This window comes from Xenia sp. Carnegie-2017, unplaced genomic scaffold, assembly GCF_021976095.1.
Source record: "Xenia sp. Carnegie-2017 unplaced genomic scaffold, XeniaSp_v1 HiC_scaffold_13, whole genome shotgun sequence".
Taxonomy (NCBI): Eukaryota; Metazoa; Cnidaria; class Anthozoa; order Malacalcyonacea; family Xeniidae; genus Xenia; species Xenia sp. Carnegie-2017.
In genome coordinates, this window is record NW_025813436.1 from 10,755,127 (window position 1) to 10,774,323 (window position 19,197).

General features: G+C 37.2%; 2 protein-coding genes and 1 long non-coding RNA gene across 5 annotated transcripts in view; 2 read left to right on the forward strand and 1 right to left on the reverse strand.

Moving 5' to 3' along the window:
* LOC124452539 (DDB1- and CUL4-associated factor 10 homolog) lies at positions 1-1,504 on the forward strand. Its single transcript, XM_047003102.1, has 2 exons — positions 1-955; positions 1,019-1,504. The coding sequence occupies exons 1-2, from the start codon at positions 73-75 to the stop codon at positions 1,324-1,326; spliced, it is 1,191 nt and encodes a 396-aa protein (XP_046859058.1). The 5' UTR covers positions 1-72; the 3' UTR covers positions 1,327-1,504.
* Positions 1,430-19,197, reverse strand: part of LOC124452551 (insulin gene enhancer protein ISL-1-like) — a 27,562-nt gene continuing 9,794 nt past the window's right edge. The window contains exons 1-6 of one of the 3 annotated variants that reach the window (XM_047003124.1): positions 13,519-13,862; positions 12,983-13,178; positions 11,164-11,411; positions 5,595-5,881; positions 3,366-3,542; positions 1,430-1,621 (exon numbers count right to left, since the gene is read on the reverse strand). In XM_047003124.1, coding sequence (XP_046859080.1) covers positions 1,592-1,621; positions 3,366-3,542; positions 5,595-5,881; positions 11,164-11,411; positions 12,983-13,178; positions 13,519-13,657 — 1,077 coding nt within the window. In that variant the 5' untranslated portion in view covers positions 13,658-13,862 and the 3' untranslated portion in view covers positions 1,430-1,591. Of the gene's footprint in view, positions 1,635-3,365; positions 3,543-5,594; positions 5,882-11,163; positions 11,412-12,982; positions 13,179-13,518; positions 13,863-19,197 lie in introns of those variants that run through there. The other 2 variants (XM_047003109.1, XM_047003115.1) reach the window with 2 other exon arrangements.
* Positions 3,493-5,774, forward strand: LOC124452608. Its single transcript, XR_006950813.1, has 3 exons — positions 3,493-3,584; positions 3,657-3,763; positions 5,702-5,774. It is a non-coding gene; the product is annotated as an uncharacterized LOC124452608 (long non-coding RNA).

Genomic DNA, 19,197 nt, shown 5'->3' on the forward strand with positions numbered 1-19,197 from the left:
ACGAACACAGTGGGCTCAGTCACAGAGGTCAAAACTTTCTTGCAGTACTTCATGTAAGTTTATTGTAGAGGTATGGATTATGTCAAGGTAAGAAGACAACGTCTCTACTCAACGCTAACAATGATTAAAATGAGAGAAATCGGCATTAATACTACTAGTCAGTCTTTCCTAAACTCGAAATATTACAGACACTTTCAATTCTATAAAAAAATAAAACAAACTCAACATTTTTTAGATGAGCACGGCGCCATCTTTAACCTAGAATTCTCACCAAGTGGTAACGTTTTGCTAGCCGCTTGTGAAGAAGCCAGTATAGTTTTCGTGGACCCGAAGACAAAAAAGCACATAAATGTTATATCTAACGCACATAACGATAGCATAAATTGCATTTGCTTTTGCGATGAGAAGATATTTGCGAGCGGATCAGACGATTGTAATGTCGCCTTGTGGGACATGCGAATGTTAGATAATTGTATAACAACGCTTAGCGGCCACACACACTGGGTAAAAAGCTTGGTTTATGATGAGAATTCCGGTTACCTTGTAAGTGCTGCTTTTGACGGCACTATACGTACATGGGATATAAACAGTTTGAATGAGGATTCAAAAATTGTGTATGCTAGTGATTTGAATACTTTATATTGTGCTCGTGTGAGTCCCAAAGGTGATAAAATGGTGATAACGTGTGGTACCATCAGTGTTATCCACAATCTTGATTTAAGAGCCATGAAAGACATTCAACTTGATGACAATCCAGTGACAGAATGTACTGAGGGTGTTGTTGATGATAGACTAAATTTCTTTGAGACTTTTGATACAGATTCTGATTATCCACTGAAACCCACACATGTTGTTTCGATGCAATTTCATCCACATGGTGAATGCTTTGCCTGTCGATTAATTGCCCAGAACAATCTCGAGTATACAGCCATCTATGATGTTCAAAGTTGTCAAGGTAAGGTTTGTGATTGAATAGAAAGTGAATTATGCAAAATAAGTTATTTGATAACTTGCCTAGGTAGAGTAAAAAGATTGAGTCACTTCATCCAGGATTCTGATTCGGCAGAAGGATATATCAAAGAACAAAGTTTTAGTGCAGATGGTCGGATAGTAGCTTCACCTTTTGCACATTGTGTAAGGCTTCTTGCTTTCAATTCTACTTGTTCAATGTGGATGAGAGAATCCCTGCCAAAAACCCTTAAGGAAGTAAAAATAGTGCTTGGCCATTCGCAACCTGTACTTTGCTGCAAATTTTCACCTTCTGAATTGTTGCTTGCTAGTGGTTGTCTTGGAGGAGACATCTTGTTTCATGAACCGAAATTGTGATTGAACATGTGTGCCACCAAAAATTAATTGAAAAATAGTTGTACCAATGAATATAGTAATTTCCATTAGGAAAAGCTGTTAGGACTTAGGATAGAAAAAAATATGAACAGAGAAAAAGTTACTTTATTAGTTTACCTAATTTAAATAAATATAAGATACATGTCTCTTGCAACATTAATTCACGTTAAATTTATTCAATTCTGGCGACGACATGGCGATTTCATTCTTCAGTTGTTCGTCTTAACCATTCCTCAACTTGTCGTTGTCAATAATGTATTAACATTTGGATTCTGCTCTGAAAAATTAACCTAAAAAATGTTATAAGATTACTACTTGACCATCAAAACCCCCATGGGGACCATTGCCCGAGGGACAGTTTCACCAAGCCTGGTTAGAAGGTTACTACTTGCCCATGTAAACCCCTAGGGGCCAGTTTACCGAGGGTCGGTTGCACTAAGATTGGTTAGAAGGTTACTACTTGCCCATGTAAACACCAGGGGCCAGTTTACCAAGGGTTGGTTGCACTAAGATTGGTTAGAAGGTTACTACTTGCCCATGTAAACCCCTAGGGGCCAGTTTACCAAGGGTTGGTTGCACTAAGATTGGTTAGAAGGTTACTACTTGCCCATGTAAACCCCTAGGGGCCAGTTTACCAAGGATTGGTTGCACTAAGATTGGTTAGAAGGTTACTACTTTCCATGTAAACCCCTAGGGGCCAATTTACCAAGGGTTGGTTGCACTAAGATTGGTTAGAAGGCTACTACTTGCCCATGTAAACACCAGGGGCCAGTTTACCAAGGGTTGGTTGCACTAAGATTGGTTAGAAGGTTACTACTTGCCCATGTAAACACCAGGGCCCAGTTTACCAAGGGTTGGTTGCACTAAGATTGGTTAGAAGGTTACTACTTGTCCAGGTTGGCTTTATTCATTAAAATGTAAATTTTTCGTAATGATGATGAGAGTATTTTTTATTGATTTCTTTTGACTGTTGACTTTCAATCATGCTGCCGTAACACATTTTCGATTTGAAATGTCATAAAACCAACCATCTAATGGGTTTGATGAACCACAAAACAACCTTGTGAATAAAGATCGGGCCAACTTACTTTAAGCTGTCACGAAATACATTTGAGGTGAAATGAAATTGAATAATTTGAATTGAGCTGAAATTATCCCTTAAACTTGCAAATTCATGTGACTTGTATTTTCTTACGAGGTTTTAAACTTCATCACAAGAACTTTTGTACATTTGGCATTAAAAGGCAATAAGCGAATTTCACTTTTCTGACTGAGCTTGAACGATCTTCTGTGTGGTTGATAGGTTTTTGTCACAGAGCTTTAATAGCTGTAAAAATTACCCCCTCTGATAGCAATTCACACAGTCTACATAGGGCCCGAAAGAGTTTGTACAATTTTCTGTAAGCGTTTACATTTTTCGTTGCTTTCACTTTAATTGACTGAGAGTCTGCATTTTTTTGCTTTGAAACCTGGATCTTAATTCTCAATTTAATATCATGATCATAAAAACATGTCTGTAAGGTCTCGACAAGATCTCAATTTATGAATGAAAAACCTTTCGGACGAATTTTTTACGAATTTTCGAATCGTTTACGTGGTGCTGAAAGTTGTTCCTCAATGTACTCAAAAATTACTTAAACAGCATAAATAAATACATCCCTTTTCCTCACCCACCAAAGTTGTTCCTCAATGTACTCAAAAATTACTTAAACAGCATAAATAAATACATCCCTTTCCCCATCCACCAAAGTTGTTCCTCAATGTACTCAAAAATTACTTAAATAGCATAAATAAATACATCCCTCTCCCCCATCCAACAAAGTTGTTCCTCATTGTACTCAAAAATTACTTAAACAGCATAAATAAATACATCCCTCTCATACCATCCACCAAAGTTGGGCAAGGAAGGGATGAACTGAGATTCAATCACGCAAAGGTCAACTTTAATTGAAGAGCAGCTTAAAGAAGGTAGATTAAAATCTCATCCAAACGGAAATCTTATCCAAAAGGATTGTACTTACGAGTTGTTCAAATGGCGTCCTTTCAATTTCTGATTGCATCGCAAAGTCGTTGAGCGCTTTCCAAGGTTGATAGCCTGGATCCGAGTCCGGACTGGATGTAACTAGCGCATGCGAAAGACTGTTTCTTTCTTGCATGGATTGTTGTAACGCAACGTCAGACAAATGACCACAGGACGACTGCAAAATTTTTCATAATTAAAAATCAAAGCTTTAATTGAGGTGAATTTTACGATCGCGTTATTCATTCGTATAAAAACCAGCTATAGGGATTTCTCAACTTTGTTTGTATAGTACAAAGAAATCGCCAAAGCAAGCAGGCAACATTAAGTCAACAATGTAAAAAATGAGAAATTCATTTATCAAATACGCTGCCAGACAGTCTGTCTTAAATCATTTGGGTGAGTTACACGCAGGAGGAGGGAAAATCAATAAAGCATGTGTGTATGTGTGTGTGTGAGAGAGAGTAACCTTAGTTTGACGATAATTATCACCTTTGATACGTGTCATCACCTGCGGACATCTTGCTCGCATGTGATGTTATGTAATTTAAAGATCATAATACAGAAAGATATCAAAATTAATGACTTATGACTTGTCAAAACGACCATATGCAAAAACATATAGCAAACCTATGTAGCGATATTTTGTCGTTATTTTGTTACATAATAAATTAATGTACTTGATATCCGTAAAACTTATACCATAGTGAGAATGGTACATAAGAAATCAATGTACATGATCTCTTTATACTTATGTCATAGTGAGGATGGTACATAAGAAATCAATGTACATGATCTCTTTATACTTATGTCATAGTGAGGATGGTACATAAGAAATCAATGTACTTGATCTCTTTATACTTATGTCATAGTGAGAATGGTAAATAAGAAATCAATGTACATGATCTCTTTATACTTATGTCATAGTGAGGATGGTACATAAGAAATCAATGTACTTGATCTCTTTATACTTATGTCATAGTGAGGATGGTACATAAGAAATCAATGTACTTGATCACTTTATACTTATGTCATAGTAAGGATGGTACATAAGAAATCAATGTACTTGATCTCTTTATACTTATGTCATAGTAAGGATGGTATATAAGGACTCAATGTACTTGATCTCCTTATACTTATGTCATAGTGAGGATGTTACATAAGAAATCAATGTACTTGATCTCTTTATACTTATGTCATAGTGAGGATGGAACATAAGAAATCAATGTACTTGATCTCTTTATACTTATGTCATAGTGAGGATGGTACATAAGAAATCAATGTACTTGATCTCTTTATACTTATGTCATAGTGAGGATGGTACATAAGAAATCAATGTACATGATCTTCTTATACTTATGTCATAGTGAGGATGGTACATAAGAAATCAATGTACTTGATCTCCTTATACTTATGTCATAGTGAGGATGGTACATAAGAAATCAATGTACATGATCTCTTTATACTTATGTCATAGTAAGGATGGTACATAAGAAATCAATGTACTTGATCTCCTTATACTTATGTCATAGTGAGGATGGTACATAAGAAATCAATGTACTTGATCTCCTTATACTTATGTCATAGTGAGGATGGTACATAAGAAATCAATGTACTTGATCTCCTTATACTTATGTCATAGTGAAGATGGTACATAAGAAATCAATGTACTTGATCTCTTTATACTTATGTCATAGTGAGGATGGTACATAAGAAATCAATGTACTTGATCTCTTTATACTTATGTCATAGTGAAGATGGTACATAAGAAATCAATGTACTTGATCTCTTTATACTTATGTCATAGTGAGGATGGTACATAAGAAATCAATGTACTTGATCTCTTTATACTTATGTCATAGTGAGGATGGTACATAAGAAATCAATGTACTTGATCTCTTTATACTTATGTCATAGTGAGGATGGTACATAAGAAATCAATGTACTTGATCTCTTTATACTTATGTCATAGTAAGGATGGTACATAAGAAATCAATGTACATGATCTTCTTATACTTATGTCATAGTAAGGATGGTACATAAGAAATCAATGTACATGATCTTCTTATACTTATGTCATAGTAAGGATGGTACATAAGAAATCAATGTACATGATCTTCTTATACTTATGTCATAGTGAGGATGGTACATAAGAAGTCAATGTACTTACTTAATCTCCCAATATTTATGTCATAATAAAGATTGCATATAAAAAAAATTCAAAAATTACCTGATCTTCAGGCGAACTAGCTCCCCTTGAGACTTGCTGTTTCATTTGTATGGATTTCTTTTTATCCTTACATCGTTTATTTTGAAACCAAACTCGTATCACCCTAGGACTGAGACCCGTCATTTCAACAAGCTGTTCCTTCATCATGGCGTCGGGTCGAGGGTTAGCAGCGTAACACGTGCGCAGTGTCTGCAATTGTTTTTCGTTGAGAACAGTTCGTACCCTCGTTGTTTTCTCTACCTTTTTACCGTGTTGCACCGAGTGACGCACCTGATACGTTGGCCGACCTGTGTTTCATAGATAAATATATTATCCATTCCATCCCTATCCATTACCCAACCCCTACTCATGAATCCATTACCCTATCTACTCATGAATCCATTACCCTATCTACTCATTCAATCACCCTCTCCATCACTCATCTATCCAACCAGCCATCAAATCATTCACCCATCAATCCATCCATCCCCTTATATACCCATCCATTCCCTATCCCCCCAGCCCCATATCTACATATTCATCTCCCAAAATAAAGAAACAAAATAAGGAATATCATTACTTTTACACAAAGTTGGCACGCGTATGGCGACTATCTATTTTCTCTGGTTAAGCTATTACGATATTTTCTCCCGTAAATTCAAACGGCTGGTCTTTCCTTTAGCTTTTCAAGTCATACTGGAGTCAATAACTCAATCAATAGGATCGTACTTATGTTAGATTTATTTAAAATTGTCACAAGAACCCTTTTTTGAGGCGTTGCCAATATAATGTGCATAGTACTTGTTCTAGTGCAATGTATTATACATAACTTATAGAATAGCTCAAGTAATATTGTCGTTTATTTGGGCAAAGAAATGTTCAAATGACATCAAAGTTTCGAAATAGAGACAAGCGTATAGAATACAAAATCATCCTGAAGCCCATTTCAATTTTCGATCGTCGTTCCCACGGTTAATCGATATGTATAGCGTCAAGACGCCGTGCACAGTTGGTGGAAAAAAGCCAAACAAGGCAAACGCAGCGATCAGCGACGTTAAAAACAATTTCTCAAACACAACATTTGCATTGAACGATTAAATTTATCTCTAGTCACTCTATCGTCTCGACGTCGACAAATTCTCAACGATAAGAATCTCGAGAACGCCAACGACGCTCCGCCTTTTGTATTCTTCACATTCTCTTCTGATTGCGATTTATGTTACACGATAATAACTATCATTGCCACGTTTAATATACATTAGAATGATCTAATATACATTAGAATGTTCTAATAACATTAGAATATTCGAATATGCATTAGAATAGATTATGTAACGATTCTCCTGTCGATCTTGTCTCGTGTTTTCCACTACATTTTAAAAAAATATTGTTCGAACAATTCGGGAAATCGTAGTTTGCAGGGAAAAAACACATTCTTCAAGATAGATAATAAACAAAACGCCCAAAATCAACATGCAAAGCTAAACAAAAGAAGATGAACTGAGAATCTTTGTGTTAAGACAAAACATTCTCTCAACTTGTGAGTTCTTCTATTTTGTAAACGATGGCGTTGTGTAGAGAGTTTGATGTAGATTTTACTGGATTTGACAAGAAAAATGCTGTATTATGAACTGGACTTCCCTGACGTCATGAACACAAGAATGCAAAAAAACACAGATATTTTGCCGCGTGGTGTAAATAAATTATACGTATATAGTGTACAAAATGCTTTCAAACGTAACGCAATCTCAACTTTGCTAGCGGTTAGTAAAAACACAACCAAGTTTAAAATTTTTTTCAAAATATGTGGCCTATGGCCCACAAAAATACCTATGTAAACATGTAAATATTCCTATTCGCTGGTTTGTTTGAGAAAGGAAATTGCTTTCATTCAAGCAAAGGAAAGTGCAGTTTGATTCGACAGAATTTTGTGCCAAACTAAAATCAATATAAACCTATAACGACATGCTTTCCGTCTGTGGCGGAAGCCATCGCTTTTGAATATAATTGAATACCATTTCTAACTACATGCAATAGTTTGAAGAGGGCAATGATTTACATCCTATGTAGACATATGGTCAATACAAGCATAAACTTTGATGTGAACGGTAAAAAATCCAAGGGGAACGTTATATAATTTTAATCACACATATAGACAAAAGTAACAATAAATAAAACGTATGTATTCCTCCTGAGTATTCGGGGATAAAAATAAAATCGTGTTGAAATTCTCTTACTAAGGAGGATTCTACTTTAAATTTAGCATAAACATCGATGGACGAACTTTTAGCGAAATTACTTCTTTCTTGACAAAATTTAAACTGGTAGATGAAAAATAGTCCTTACAATCTAAAACATCAGTCAACAATATCCATATATTGTATCACAGGCAGATCTCCGAGCATATATCATGAAACCCAGAGGCAAATAGGTATTTTCATATTCAGTATACATTCAAGTGTTTCAAAGTAGGCACAGATTTCATTGTTTATAAAAACACAATGCATAATCAGAACTTGAATATTGGAAAATATGCACAACATTTGGATTTGCTAGACGGCTGTACACAAATGCGAACGTAAAACCAACGTTATAACCGCGGGCATTGACAGTAGGAGACAAAGTAGCGATTTTTTAGAACCCCCCCTAGTCGTGATTGTTTCGTAAGGAATCATGTTTGCTATAATGTGCGAGAGGAAGAATATGAGATCGATGCAAGAAGAAATGTGTATCACACTGTTGTTATCATAACAAAATATCTGTATTAAAATATAGATATTCAAATGAGAGTTTTTGAATAACATTGAAGACAGAAAATTTCATCATGTATTAAAGAGAAAATACAAATGAAATCGATTAAACTCAAAAATGAAAATCCTTTATGATACTACAGCTAGATAACAACCACATGTCATTTGCTCGATGGCTTGCTGGGCGCACGAACTACTTATATCTTTGCATGTAAAACGTTAGGAGTTCAATCGAACGGTTAGTCGCGCTAAATCATTTAAATCGCCGATAAGAAAAACCGCACGAATTATTTATCAAAAGCTTTGCAGTCAACTTGTCTGCGCGATGGAAAGCGAAGTAAAAAAAATCATTTGCGGTCACAAGCGATACAGTTTGAACGATAACTTCATATTTTATTGTTTGAAATTATGTGGCTGAACACCGCAACTCGCCTGGCGGTTCTCATGCGTAGCAAGAAATAACAATGTATAGAGTTCATGCCAACGTTGAAGGACACGCGATGCTTCGGTTTTGAAAATAAATTCGATTGTTATTACACGCAATTTATATGGCTTGGTGAATTTTTGTAAGCGAAAGTAAATTGTGTAAATACAAAAGAAAAACACATGAAAGATGTTCTTTCTCTACGATCGTGAGAAAACATCGTTTACAATAAAGACACGCTTAAAATAACTGCATTCACAGGCGATGGAAATATCCCTAATTAACACACACTTATGCGACAAATTATTCTTAATTTGTTCGTGATATGTAAAAATTCAAGGTTTTGTGTTGCCGTCTACGTTCGTCTTAAAACTTTCACAATCCTTTTTTTGTGCAGATATTACAAATTATAAACAAAATAACCGTCCACAGACGATGTGGCGACATCTGCACAATGAAAAACCTCAAGAAACAGTCGATCGGATCGTAAAGGAATAGCAGCCTTTCTAGGACACAGTATTTCGAGACAATAAAGAAATACATATTACTTATAGATACATTTTAAATGTATAATGATAGTAGATAAGGCAACGGGCGCCATGTTCCTCATCAAACACATGCTACAAACACTACAGTCAATGCATGAATGAATAAGCGACCTTGAAACGTATAATCGTCTACATTATCAAATATAAAATAAAAAAAATCGGTTCAACGAATGCTATATGTTAGCAACAGTTAGATATTCGGCTATTTATTAGATATAATTACGTATGGATAGGACGGCTACAGAAGCTAGTCTTATACAGATGAATGCCAAAATATGAATTTTGCAAAGCATCACGAAGTGGCCAATTCAAATATTGATATGGCATTTGCTTAGGGTTTGGAACAAGAAACGACTTCCTCACGCTAATCCGATTGGACAAAAAACCCGCATCAAATCGTTTACTTTTCTGACATTCAGTTTTCAAATGAGCTGTCGGTTGCAGCTTGATTGCTGTAATCAGCCCCTAGGTCTCAAACGCACATGTATAGACACGTAAACTATTTCACGAACAAAAAACACGGTATTATAAATGGAGAACGAACGCAGAAACACGCAACTCAACCTTTACTTGAAGTGGCGAGACGCATTAGTCATTCATGAAAGGAAAAACGGACGTTCGTTGTTTGCGCTTTTTAGCTTATAGTGTCGGACAATTAATCATGCGACGAATGGCGCGCTCATGTCAAAAATCAGGGAGGGATGAACAATTGTCCTAATGAAGACATCACTCGACAAACGTTGTTTGACAACTGCATAAGACCAGCCTCCGTATTTTTACACAAGCCTTTTTAGAGGACCTACCGCAGAGCGTTTTCGATAATTCTACGAGCAATTTAAAAGCCATATCATTCCCAAGTTACGCTCGCGTTCCCGTGAACGCATTGATTGACTGGAGATAAGAGACGATTAACAATCCGTGAATTAAATCATGAAAACATCGCGCGAACTAATCATTCCCACCCGAAGTACAAGCTACATCAGAGACGATCAATTAGCATCTAGTCCTTCAAGAGACAGGTCGTACGAAAGCGCACGAATATTAGATAGAGTAATAGGAGAAAGAGCAAGCATGCCGATATGACAAATGCATATAAAAAACCATGCTGGAATAACTTTAGATTAAACATATAAAAAAAGGTTAGATTCAATAGGTAATTCAAAACATCTTGATAGTTTACATGCGGGAAAAGCATGAGACATTCAACATATTAATATACATGTATCACTAAAGTAAACTACAAGAAAATAGAATATGAATATATATATATATATATATTAAAAAATTGTAGACATATTTGTAGAATTAAATTCTGACAATTCACATAATCTAATGACATAATTTCTTTAAAAGATAAATGAAGCCAGCCGTGCGCAAGTCAACAATTACAAAAGCGCCTCTATATCATTGTACAGATAACATTTGGGTCATGATTTAACATCACGCAAAACTCGTCTCTCATTTGTGACTTTACATACACATTTCAACGAGTCGCTAGCACTTGTTGAATATGTAGCTAAAAAGGACGTGCATTCTAGATGAATGTAGCTAAGAAGGACGTGCATTGTAGATGAATGACTCCATTATACCGTTATTTAGGGAAATACGCTATCTTTTTTACAAAACTGCATTTGACAATTTGCTCCCGCGCTTATGTAGTGTTAAAATATCGTTGACGAGCAGCTCTATAAAACTTCCTTGTATAAAATAATAAAGGAGTAACGTTTTTTGTAGCTATATACATCACAGTACATATCTATCGCAATGCCAATTTATGAATACCGCACGTTTAAGCTACTATGCATCGATTTGATTATGCGAGAGTACTTTTCGACGTCGATTCAAAAATTAAAAAACGGATGTCTTACCTGTATTTAGTGTAACGGCGCAATGTTGTTCCGTCGTGTATGACTCTCTAGCATTCTCAAGGATAATATGATCTTCTTTACAAAATAATCCATCCTCACGTAGCGCAAACTCGTCGCCGCGTAGAAGTTGTTTAGTACAGGCAACGCATCTGAAACACTCCACGTGGAATATCTTGTTCTTAACGCGCATAACGTAGTCTTTCTTGTTGAAACCTTGGTTGCATTTAGCGCATTTCTTGCCAAACAACCTAAATCATACAAAATAAGTGTTGTAGCTATGTGCGCGCTTTGCATATGGCGCTCTGATAGCGTTGGCAAAAGTGCAAAAACACTCGTTAAATCCATCGAGTTTTCTTGATGCAATAACAGTCTTTCGTGGCAATGACGCGTTCGTCGAATCCTGAAGATCTCTTCAGTAAGCGTATTCGATCAAAAAATACACCACGTTTGCCAAAAAACCTCAAGCAAACGCATTGAAACCGGAGCGATTCGGGCAGATTTATGGCACACAGGGCACCAAACAAGATAAGAAGACAGCACGTTGTCAATGGACAAAAAACACATGTTGAATTTGTAACAGTGATACCAATATACGCATGTTGAACATTCGCAAGGCATCGCAAATATGTTGACAAACGCTATCAAGCAAATGCCGTCTCTCCGTTTTAGCGCGATCCAACGAATGGATGGACGCGAATCTCAGCTGAAAACATGGCAAATGATCCGCACTTGCCTGAAGTCATCGCAAGCGCGCTCGTTCGTAATTTTCACCGGCAAATGATGTAATTTTTGAGGATCGTATACAAGGCTGTAAATGCGTGCCATTCAAACGGGATCTATACCCGAACACGCTCGACAAATGAATAGAGTAAACAGTCATATAATGGTCAAATGATTATTTCAAACAAAGGAGGCTCAAGTTTGCATGCTACTTATGTTCTTCATGCGAGAAAAATACTTTATAAATAAAATCGGAGCATGTGATTAGAACATCAACGGTACATAATATGCTCCGTTGGCAAGACTTGAGAATTGACATAGGCATGAATTAAGTACTGACCGTTTTTCCAGCAATACATGCGCGTTTTTACACAAAGAGTCCCTGGCGTTAGTTAAGCTGTGCCAAAATGCGGGGGTAAATCAACAAGATAACGCGAAAACCGAAGTCTCATGTCGATAAGCGTGCAAACAGACGAGTGCAAAGATGCGCGGAGCTACAATGGAAACGTATATGCCAGGGACATTTTGTTCTGATAATCGAGAGCTGATGATATTATTGCTCGTTGCATATAATAGCGCGGGAGAGATCAATAAGATCTGGATGAAGTTAAACTTTGTAGGCGGAGCGATCTGATCGAGCTGAACATTAAGGTTCCGAGGCTATAATCGCTTGACCACTGAGAGAACTTTAACACGCCAATGACGAGTGGATAATATCTCTCTTACATTTATTGAGGTAGCGTGTGGCTGTCGACTTAACACTCACTTGTCAAAGCATACAAGATCTTGGCAAGTCGAACAAGGTATTTAATGGCTCGTCCGAGAAAGCGGGGGTTTTTTAATACATAAATACCGAATTATGAGATGAGCTAAGACATGTTGCCAGAGTCAGCTCATTCGCAAGTAATCATTTTCATCGATAAACACGAGTGATCACTTCTTCCTTTGGACGGAAATTATATTGGATCAGGCAATTTGCAATTATCATTTTCACACATGACATGGCAATTGTATACATTTGTCGACATTTGTGTGTTGTGCACTCGCAGCAGTTACACCGCACGGCTTGCTTATGCTTGCATCGAATAGACTGAAATACCTGTAGTAATCCCGCTTGCAATAGGTCTTGCCATCGCGAACGAAGCACGTACAAGTCTCGTCCAGAGCAACGCTGCATTCAGAGCATTTCAAACAAGTGGTATGCCACTCGAGGTCCGGCGAGACACGCAGTAGAAATTTATCGTTGATCTGAGCTCCACATCCAACGCAAAGCGCGATCCTCCGTGAAGATTGATCTAATGAAGAGAGTCGAAGTTGTTAGGATACGTATAGGGCAACGGTTCTGGATACACACACATACACATATGTATATATAGAGCATTTTCTAAGTGTGACATGGCAAACAAGCCATATTTGTCAAAGTTCATGCGAATCAAATGCAATTCCGTAATAATGTCCTTTAGTAGAGTGCCGCGGTATTCATATCAAAGAATACTCGAGAAACAATATACAGTACAGCATCGCCACTCTCATATATGTATATATATATAATATATATATTATATATACACATATATAAATATATAAGAATGTACATAGAGGTGTAAATTGCCCATAGATGGCAAGACACATTACTTTGCAACACTGTCGAATTCAACATGGCGGATGGTGATGTTGAGAACGAATGCCAACGGTGGACGTGTTTATGCGCTAACGCAACATACACTACAAATGGAGATGTACACAGTTGAACGTTCCATGAGTTATGTGTCATAGGCACTAGCTATCAGTCAACCGAGGCAGTGGGTCTTTGTTAGCACACGTGATCGAACTGCTAAGACTATTGGTCAAGACGCGTCCAAAACTATTCCACAAATTTGACGTCGTTGTCTGGCGTGGGCTCTTGATTGGCTATCTCACACAAGCCCAGCGACTGTTTCCCATTCTGGCAAATACTACAGAAGACGTAGACAGGTGTCATAATTTATATCGCCAAGTAAATTGTTCGATTCGTTATTTCGCACGAGAATAATACACTTTTCTTTTGCCATATAATTCCATGTGCAATTTGAATGAAACCCATAATTAACAAGGATCCAAAACAGGTGGAGGTCATGCTTTCACTCATTTCAGCTCATGCGATCATCGAACTTCGTTATCGTGGCTGTTTCGGTCAAGTTCTTGCGGATATATAGACAGTAGATTCAATTCGCGTGTGAAATTGTTGCGACCATATGACGATTTGAAAGGCGCAATGACCAGTCTTGATAAATGACTGCATGTTGAAATGGTTACAACAAGTAGCCAAAATTGCTTTAAAATAAGCGAAAGCGCACGACGAGCGAGCACACAAGAGCATAACACAAAAACTCGGTGAAAGTAACGCGTGAAATGATTATATGATAAATAGGGTGCGAAAATTTTCCAGCAGGAAACTTCGCGAAGATTAAATGCTCATAGCGACTTCTTTTGAAGGCATATAGAAATGTCTGATTATCGATGATATCACTAAGATCACATCAGAGACAGAGACTAAAGCGATATGATGCGATTTGCGCCTACAAGCTTAAATCGGGCAGTTGTCAGAAAAACGACTATAAGTGAAATAAAACATTGTAGAGATATTTCCTCGGAACTTTGCGAGTGGGTTGAGAATGAACAAGAAAAAGAACTCCTTTGGTTACGGATATTTGTACATCGGTCGAGGAATTGTACAGGCTTCACTATACAAGAAAGTGTTCTATTTTCAAGGTTCTTTTCCTGAGGGAACAAGCCATGCATTCTAGAAAGACGGGCGGTACGCACGTTTCATCTCAAGTGTTTCGAGCACTTGACACGAAACAAAGGACCGAGCTAGCGGCTAACACTGCCTCGTCTTTTATCAAGTGCACAACTTTGCAGAAGCCCACATGCGCATAACTGAAATGTTTCGTTTCCAACAACATGTCAACGTTTTATTTATCGTACAAGAGCAGCCGTTTTGGCCGGGTATAAACCACGTTCATTTGTAATACAAATTCAAATGTATACGTCTACACAATAGTTATATATACGCGCATACATGCCCATGCGATTCTATCAGTTCCTAAAATAAGATTGTGGCGATGTTTGGTGTGATAAATACAACCTTATATTGTGCTGCTTTCTTGCCCCGCGCGATATCGTGCATTGCATGTCATAAAAGGGAGTCGAGGAGATTTTAAATCTGCGCGCAGCTTGACGAGGCACGAGTATACACATGAACTTGTTAAACACAGTTGTTTTATGGCAACATAATCGCGGGATATCTAATTTGTATTCACAACAAGACAAAATGGTATTGTCGTGATGTTTGCTTTGGGAAGCTAGCGGGCAGGCAAGCTATTGTTGCCTTTATCGTTCCATCAACAGCACGAACATAATAAGCCTGTGTGGATGAATTGCATGATAATACGCCCTAATGGTTTGAATGACAATGCTTTCGCTGATATTTCACGATTCCTTTCGTGACCACCTGCGGTAAAGCCCCTCGTGCTGTGATATACATTCTTACGAGTTCGAAGGAACGGTCTTCCACACAAAAACAAGCTTCTCTACCTATCGTTTACTGCAGATTGAAGCTCGAGCCGCAATTGACCAGCTGTTTTAAAGCATACGCCTTTAGGTCAGGATCACACAGGTGAAAACTTTGCTGCGTCAAAAAAAGAGCGTAATATTGAAGAGAGATATTTTGAAGGAGAAACGCCTTTTTGTCATCAGCGCGTATATATATAATTCCTTTAAGAATATCAAAATTATACAAAACACATTTCAAGAAATATAAGACAAAAGCAACGCGCTTTCTACGCTCGTCGAGAAGTATAATTTCAATTAATAACACTCAATGAAAGAACACCTTCAAACTCAATATCTCAATAATTTTAAGTCTTTATTGACTCGTCTAGTTATTCTTAGACCATGAAGGCTTACCATTCGATAAAAATTCTCCGCAGTTTACATGCAGTGAACATAATGACACATGGTCTTTTCGACAAACAGGTATCCAGTTGTCATAAACGCCATCTATATACTGGCGTGACTCAACGTGCTCGGAAGAATGGGGTGAACACAGCGTATATGTATGTACATATGTTTGTGTACAACTATGAACACAAGGGAGCTATGGAAGTAATAGGATTTACTCAGCGTCTAAGGCTTGATATTAGTATAACTGTATGAAGATAAACAAAAACATTTTTCACAACACGATAGCGAGACATTCGATGACCAAATTTAGCTTATTGTCATAACAACACGGTGGGTCGCCATATTGAATTTTTCATGCGTCTCTCTTTGGGGTCGATATTGGTTTTCAGACTGCGGTCATTAGAGGAAAATTTGAATCAATTACTAAAACATACAAAGACGGACGTCCCGCAGTTCGAAATCAAACGCAGAACAACCTTGAATAGTCACAGAAATGTCATGAATACAACACCCGCAAACTGCGACGCACAAAAACATAAAACTATAAGACCTCGTAAAGCGAAGTGCTGCCTATCGCTCTATCCTACAAAACATCATCAAAAATTGAAAAAATAAACTTGTCTGTTTATTTCAGCGCGATAGAAAAGTGCACATGCTTTAGATAAAGTGTAAAATGTGTTTGGCCAAAGAAATGATTAGCTATATGAACAAACTACCGTGAGTATTAATTATCAGAGAATTTTCATCTAATTTCTACAAATTAATCTTTAATAATATTTTTCTACGTACACAAGTACAAAAGAATGAATAGGAACCACAACATAATGGAGACAAGTCAGAAGTGATCATGCAATAAGGCCCCAAGCAATAATGTTATAAATACAGCATAATACAAGCTGTCTTTGATGCTATTCTGCTGGAATTTGATTGGCTACCGTACTCGCCTATATACATTCCTAAATAGATATGAGCAAACCATTCATGTTTCCTGCATGACTTTACTTTGCTAAAATTATAGCCACACTGTCTATTTCAGTTGCTGGAATTTGATTGGCTACTCTACTCCATTCTTAAGAAGACAACTCTCTCTATTTATACATTATACGATAGTAGCCTAAGAGAAGCCGCACAATCATGTTTTTGACATATCTTTACTTGGCTGAAATTCGACCAGCACCCTCTATTTTAATTGCTGGAATTTGATTGCCTGCTCTACTTCCCATTCTTACAGCTATACTCTCTCTCTGTGTATACATTCCTTGATAGCCAGAGAGAAGCCGCGCTATTTCAGTTTTTTTGAATTTGATTGCTTACCCTACTTTATTCTTACAGCTATACTCTCTGTGTGTGCATACATTCCTTGATAGCTTAAGAGAAGCCGCGCAATTATTTGGCAACAACACATTTTTCTTAAAAAACGGTTTTTCTCTGACGTTCATTTTATGCACTTCGTCTATTTCTTCCGTAAACCAATTATTCGCTCTCCAATTTGATGAGTCACGTTCGAATGCTGATATAGTAATCTTATTATTCACACGTTAAGAATACAATGTTAAAACCATTTTAGGAAATGAGGCCGAAGAGCCTTTAATCGACTTCTAAGCTAAATTTTCTGTTGCAAGTCTCGTAATTCTGTTCACGGAATTACTATTTTTAAGGAGAGACGCCTGGACTGTCGGTGGTCATCACATAACGCAATAAAAGTAAACAGCGCTTTGTACAAATGAAAATAAACAATCCTTAATCTGTTTTTCTTCGTTTGTTTTTCACCTTAAATCGTGACACGCGCCACAAATCACGGTAAAGCCGCTACTAAGATCATTCACACCAACTTCGCAGTTAAACTGCTAAATAAACGGAATTCTTGTGAATGAAAAATACCTCAAAGCGGCGATCATAAAGGAGCTTGCATGACGCAGTTACTCCCTCCAAGGCGAGCGTATGCATGGTAATCACTTTTAATCCGATTGCGGAGTCGCCAAAACGACATTGATAGATGTATAGTTTATTGATATGGTATGTTTGCGTCTCCATATTCAGTAAAAATGAACATTACGATCATTGAAGTGCCGTCGAGCCTTAGGTAATGCCTGCCATAGCTCATTCGCGACAGTAAATACATTTAACACTAGAAAACAGGTTGGTCTCCTAAATAATCAAAAATTGTGACTGATTAAAGACGATGATATCGCAGTGCAAGCGCAGATGTATCTCGTCGTGGACCAAAAAGAAAGTTGAGCAGAACTAGAAAGTGTTGATGCAACCTGTTGTGGTAATGGTTATATGGTGATGGTCATGGCGAGGTTTGTGATGAGGTTTGTGGTGAGGGTCATGGTTATGGTTATAGTGAGGGTTATGGTGAGGGTCATGGTTATGGTTATAGTGAGGGTTATGGTGAGGGTCATGGTTATGGTTATAGTGAGGGTTATGGTGAGGTTTGTGGTGAGGGTCATGGTTATTGTTATAGTGAGGGTTATGGTGAGGGTCAAGGTTATTGTTATAGTGAGGGTTATGGTGAGGGTTGTGGTGAGGGTCATGGTTATGGTTATAGTGAGGGTTATGATGAGGTTTGTGGTGAGGGTCATGGTTATGGTTATAGTTATAGTGAGAGTTATGGTGAGAGTTATGTTGACAGTTACGTAAATGGTTATAGTGAAGTTCATGGTGAAAGTTATGGTGAAATTTATGTCAATGGTTATTGTGAAGTTTATGGTGAAAGTTATGGTGAGATTAATGGTGAGATTAATGGTAAGATTTATGTCAATGGTTATAGTGAAGTTTATGGTGAAAGTTATGGTGAGATTAATGGTGAGATTAATGGTAAGATTTATGTCAATGGTTATAGTGAAGTTCATGGTGAAAGTTATGGTGAGATTTATGTCAATGGTTATGGTGAAGGTTATGGTGAGAGTTATGGTGAGGGTTATAATGAGATTCATTGTGAGGCTAATGGTAAGGGATATGACGAGAATTATGGTGTTGGATATTTGGATATGGTGAGGGTTTGATGAGGTTTATCTTTAGACCTATGGCGAGGGTTGTTTTTCATTATTTATTCTCTCGAGGAGTTTCTCATGTTCTTTTCGCTGTCAAAAATGTAGCTTTTCCAATATTGCTACCCAAAACAACCTTCATCACAATAAAAAATTTCATATGTATGTCATTGAGCAAAACGTTTGCGTGCTGATGTATAACGCTACATAAGGTTCAACTCATATAACATATACTGTTGATTTTGTGGTTTATACAATACACATCATTTTTACCGTATTTTTATGAAATAGCTTGCCGGCTGTGAAAACAACTTTTTTTATAACAACTGCTTTCATATCCGCCGTGACTTATAGTACATTCTCGTGTGTACTACAT

Coding starts and splice junctions, on each gene's coding strand:
- LOC124452539 (XM_047003102.1), top strand. CDS start 73: ATGGATTATGTCAAGGTAAGAAGACAACGTCTCTACTCAACGCTAACA. Junction 956..1,018: donor TGATGTTCAAAGTTGTCAAG/GTAAGGTTTGTG, acceptor TAACTTGCCTAG/GTAGAGTAAAAAGATTGAGT.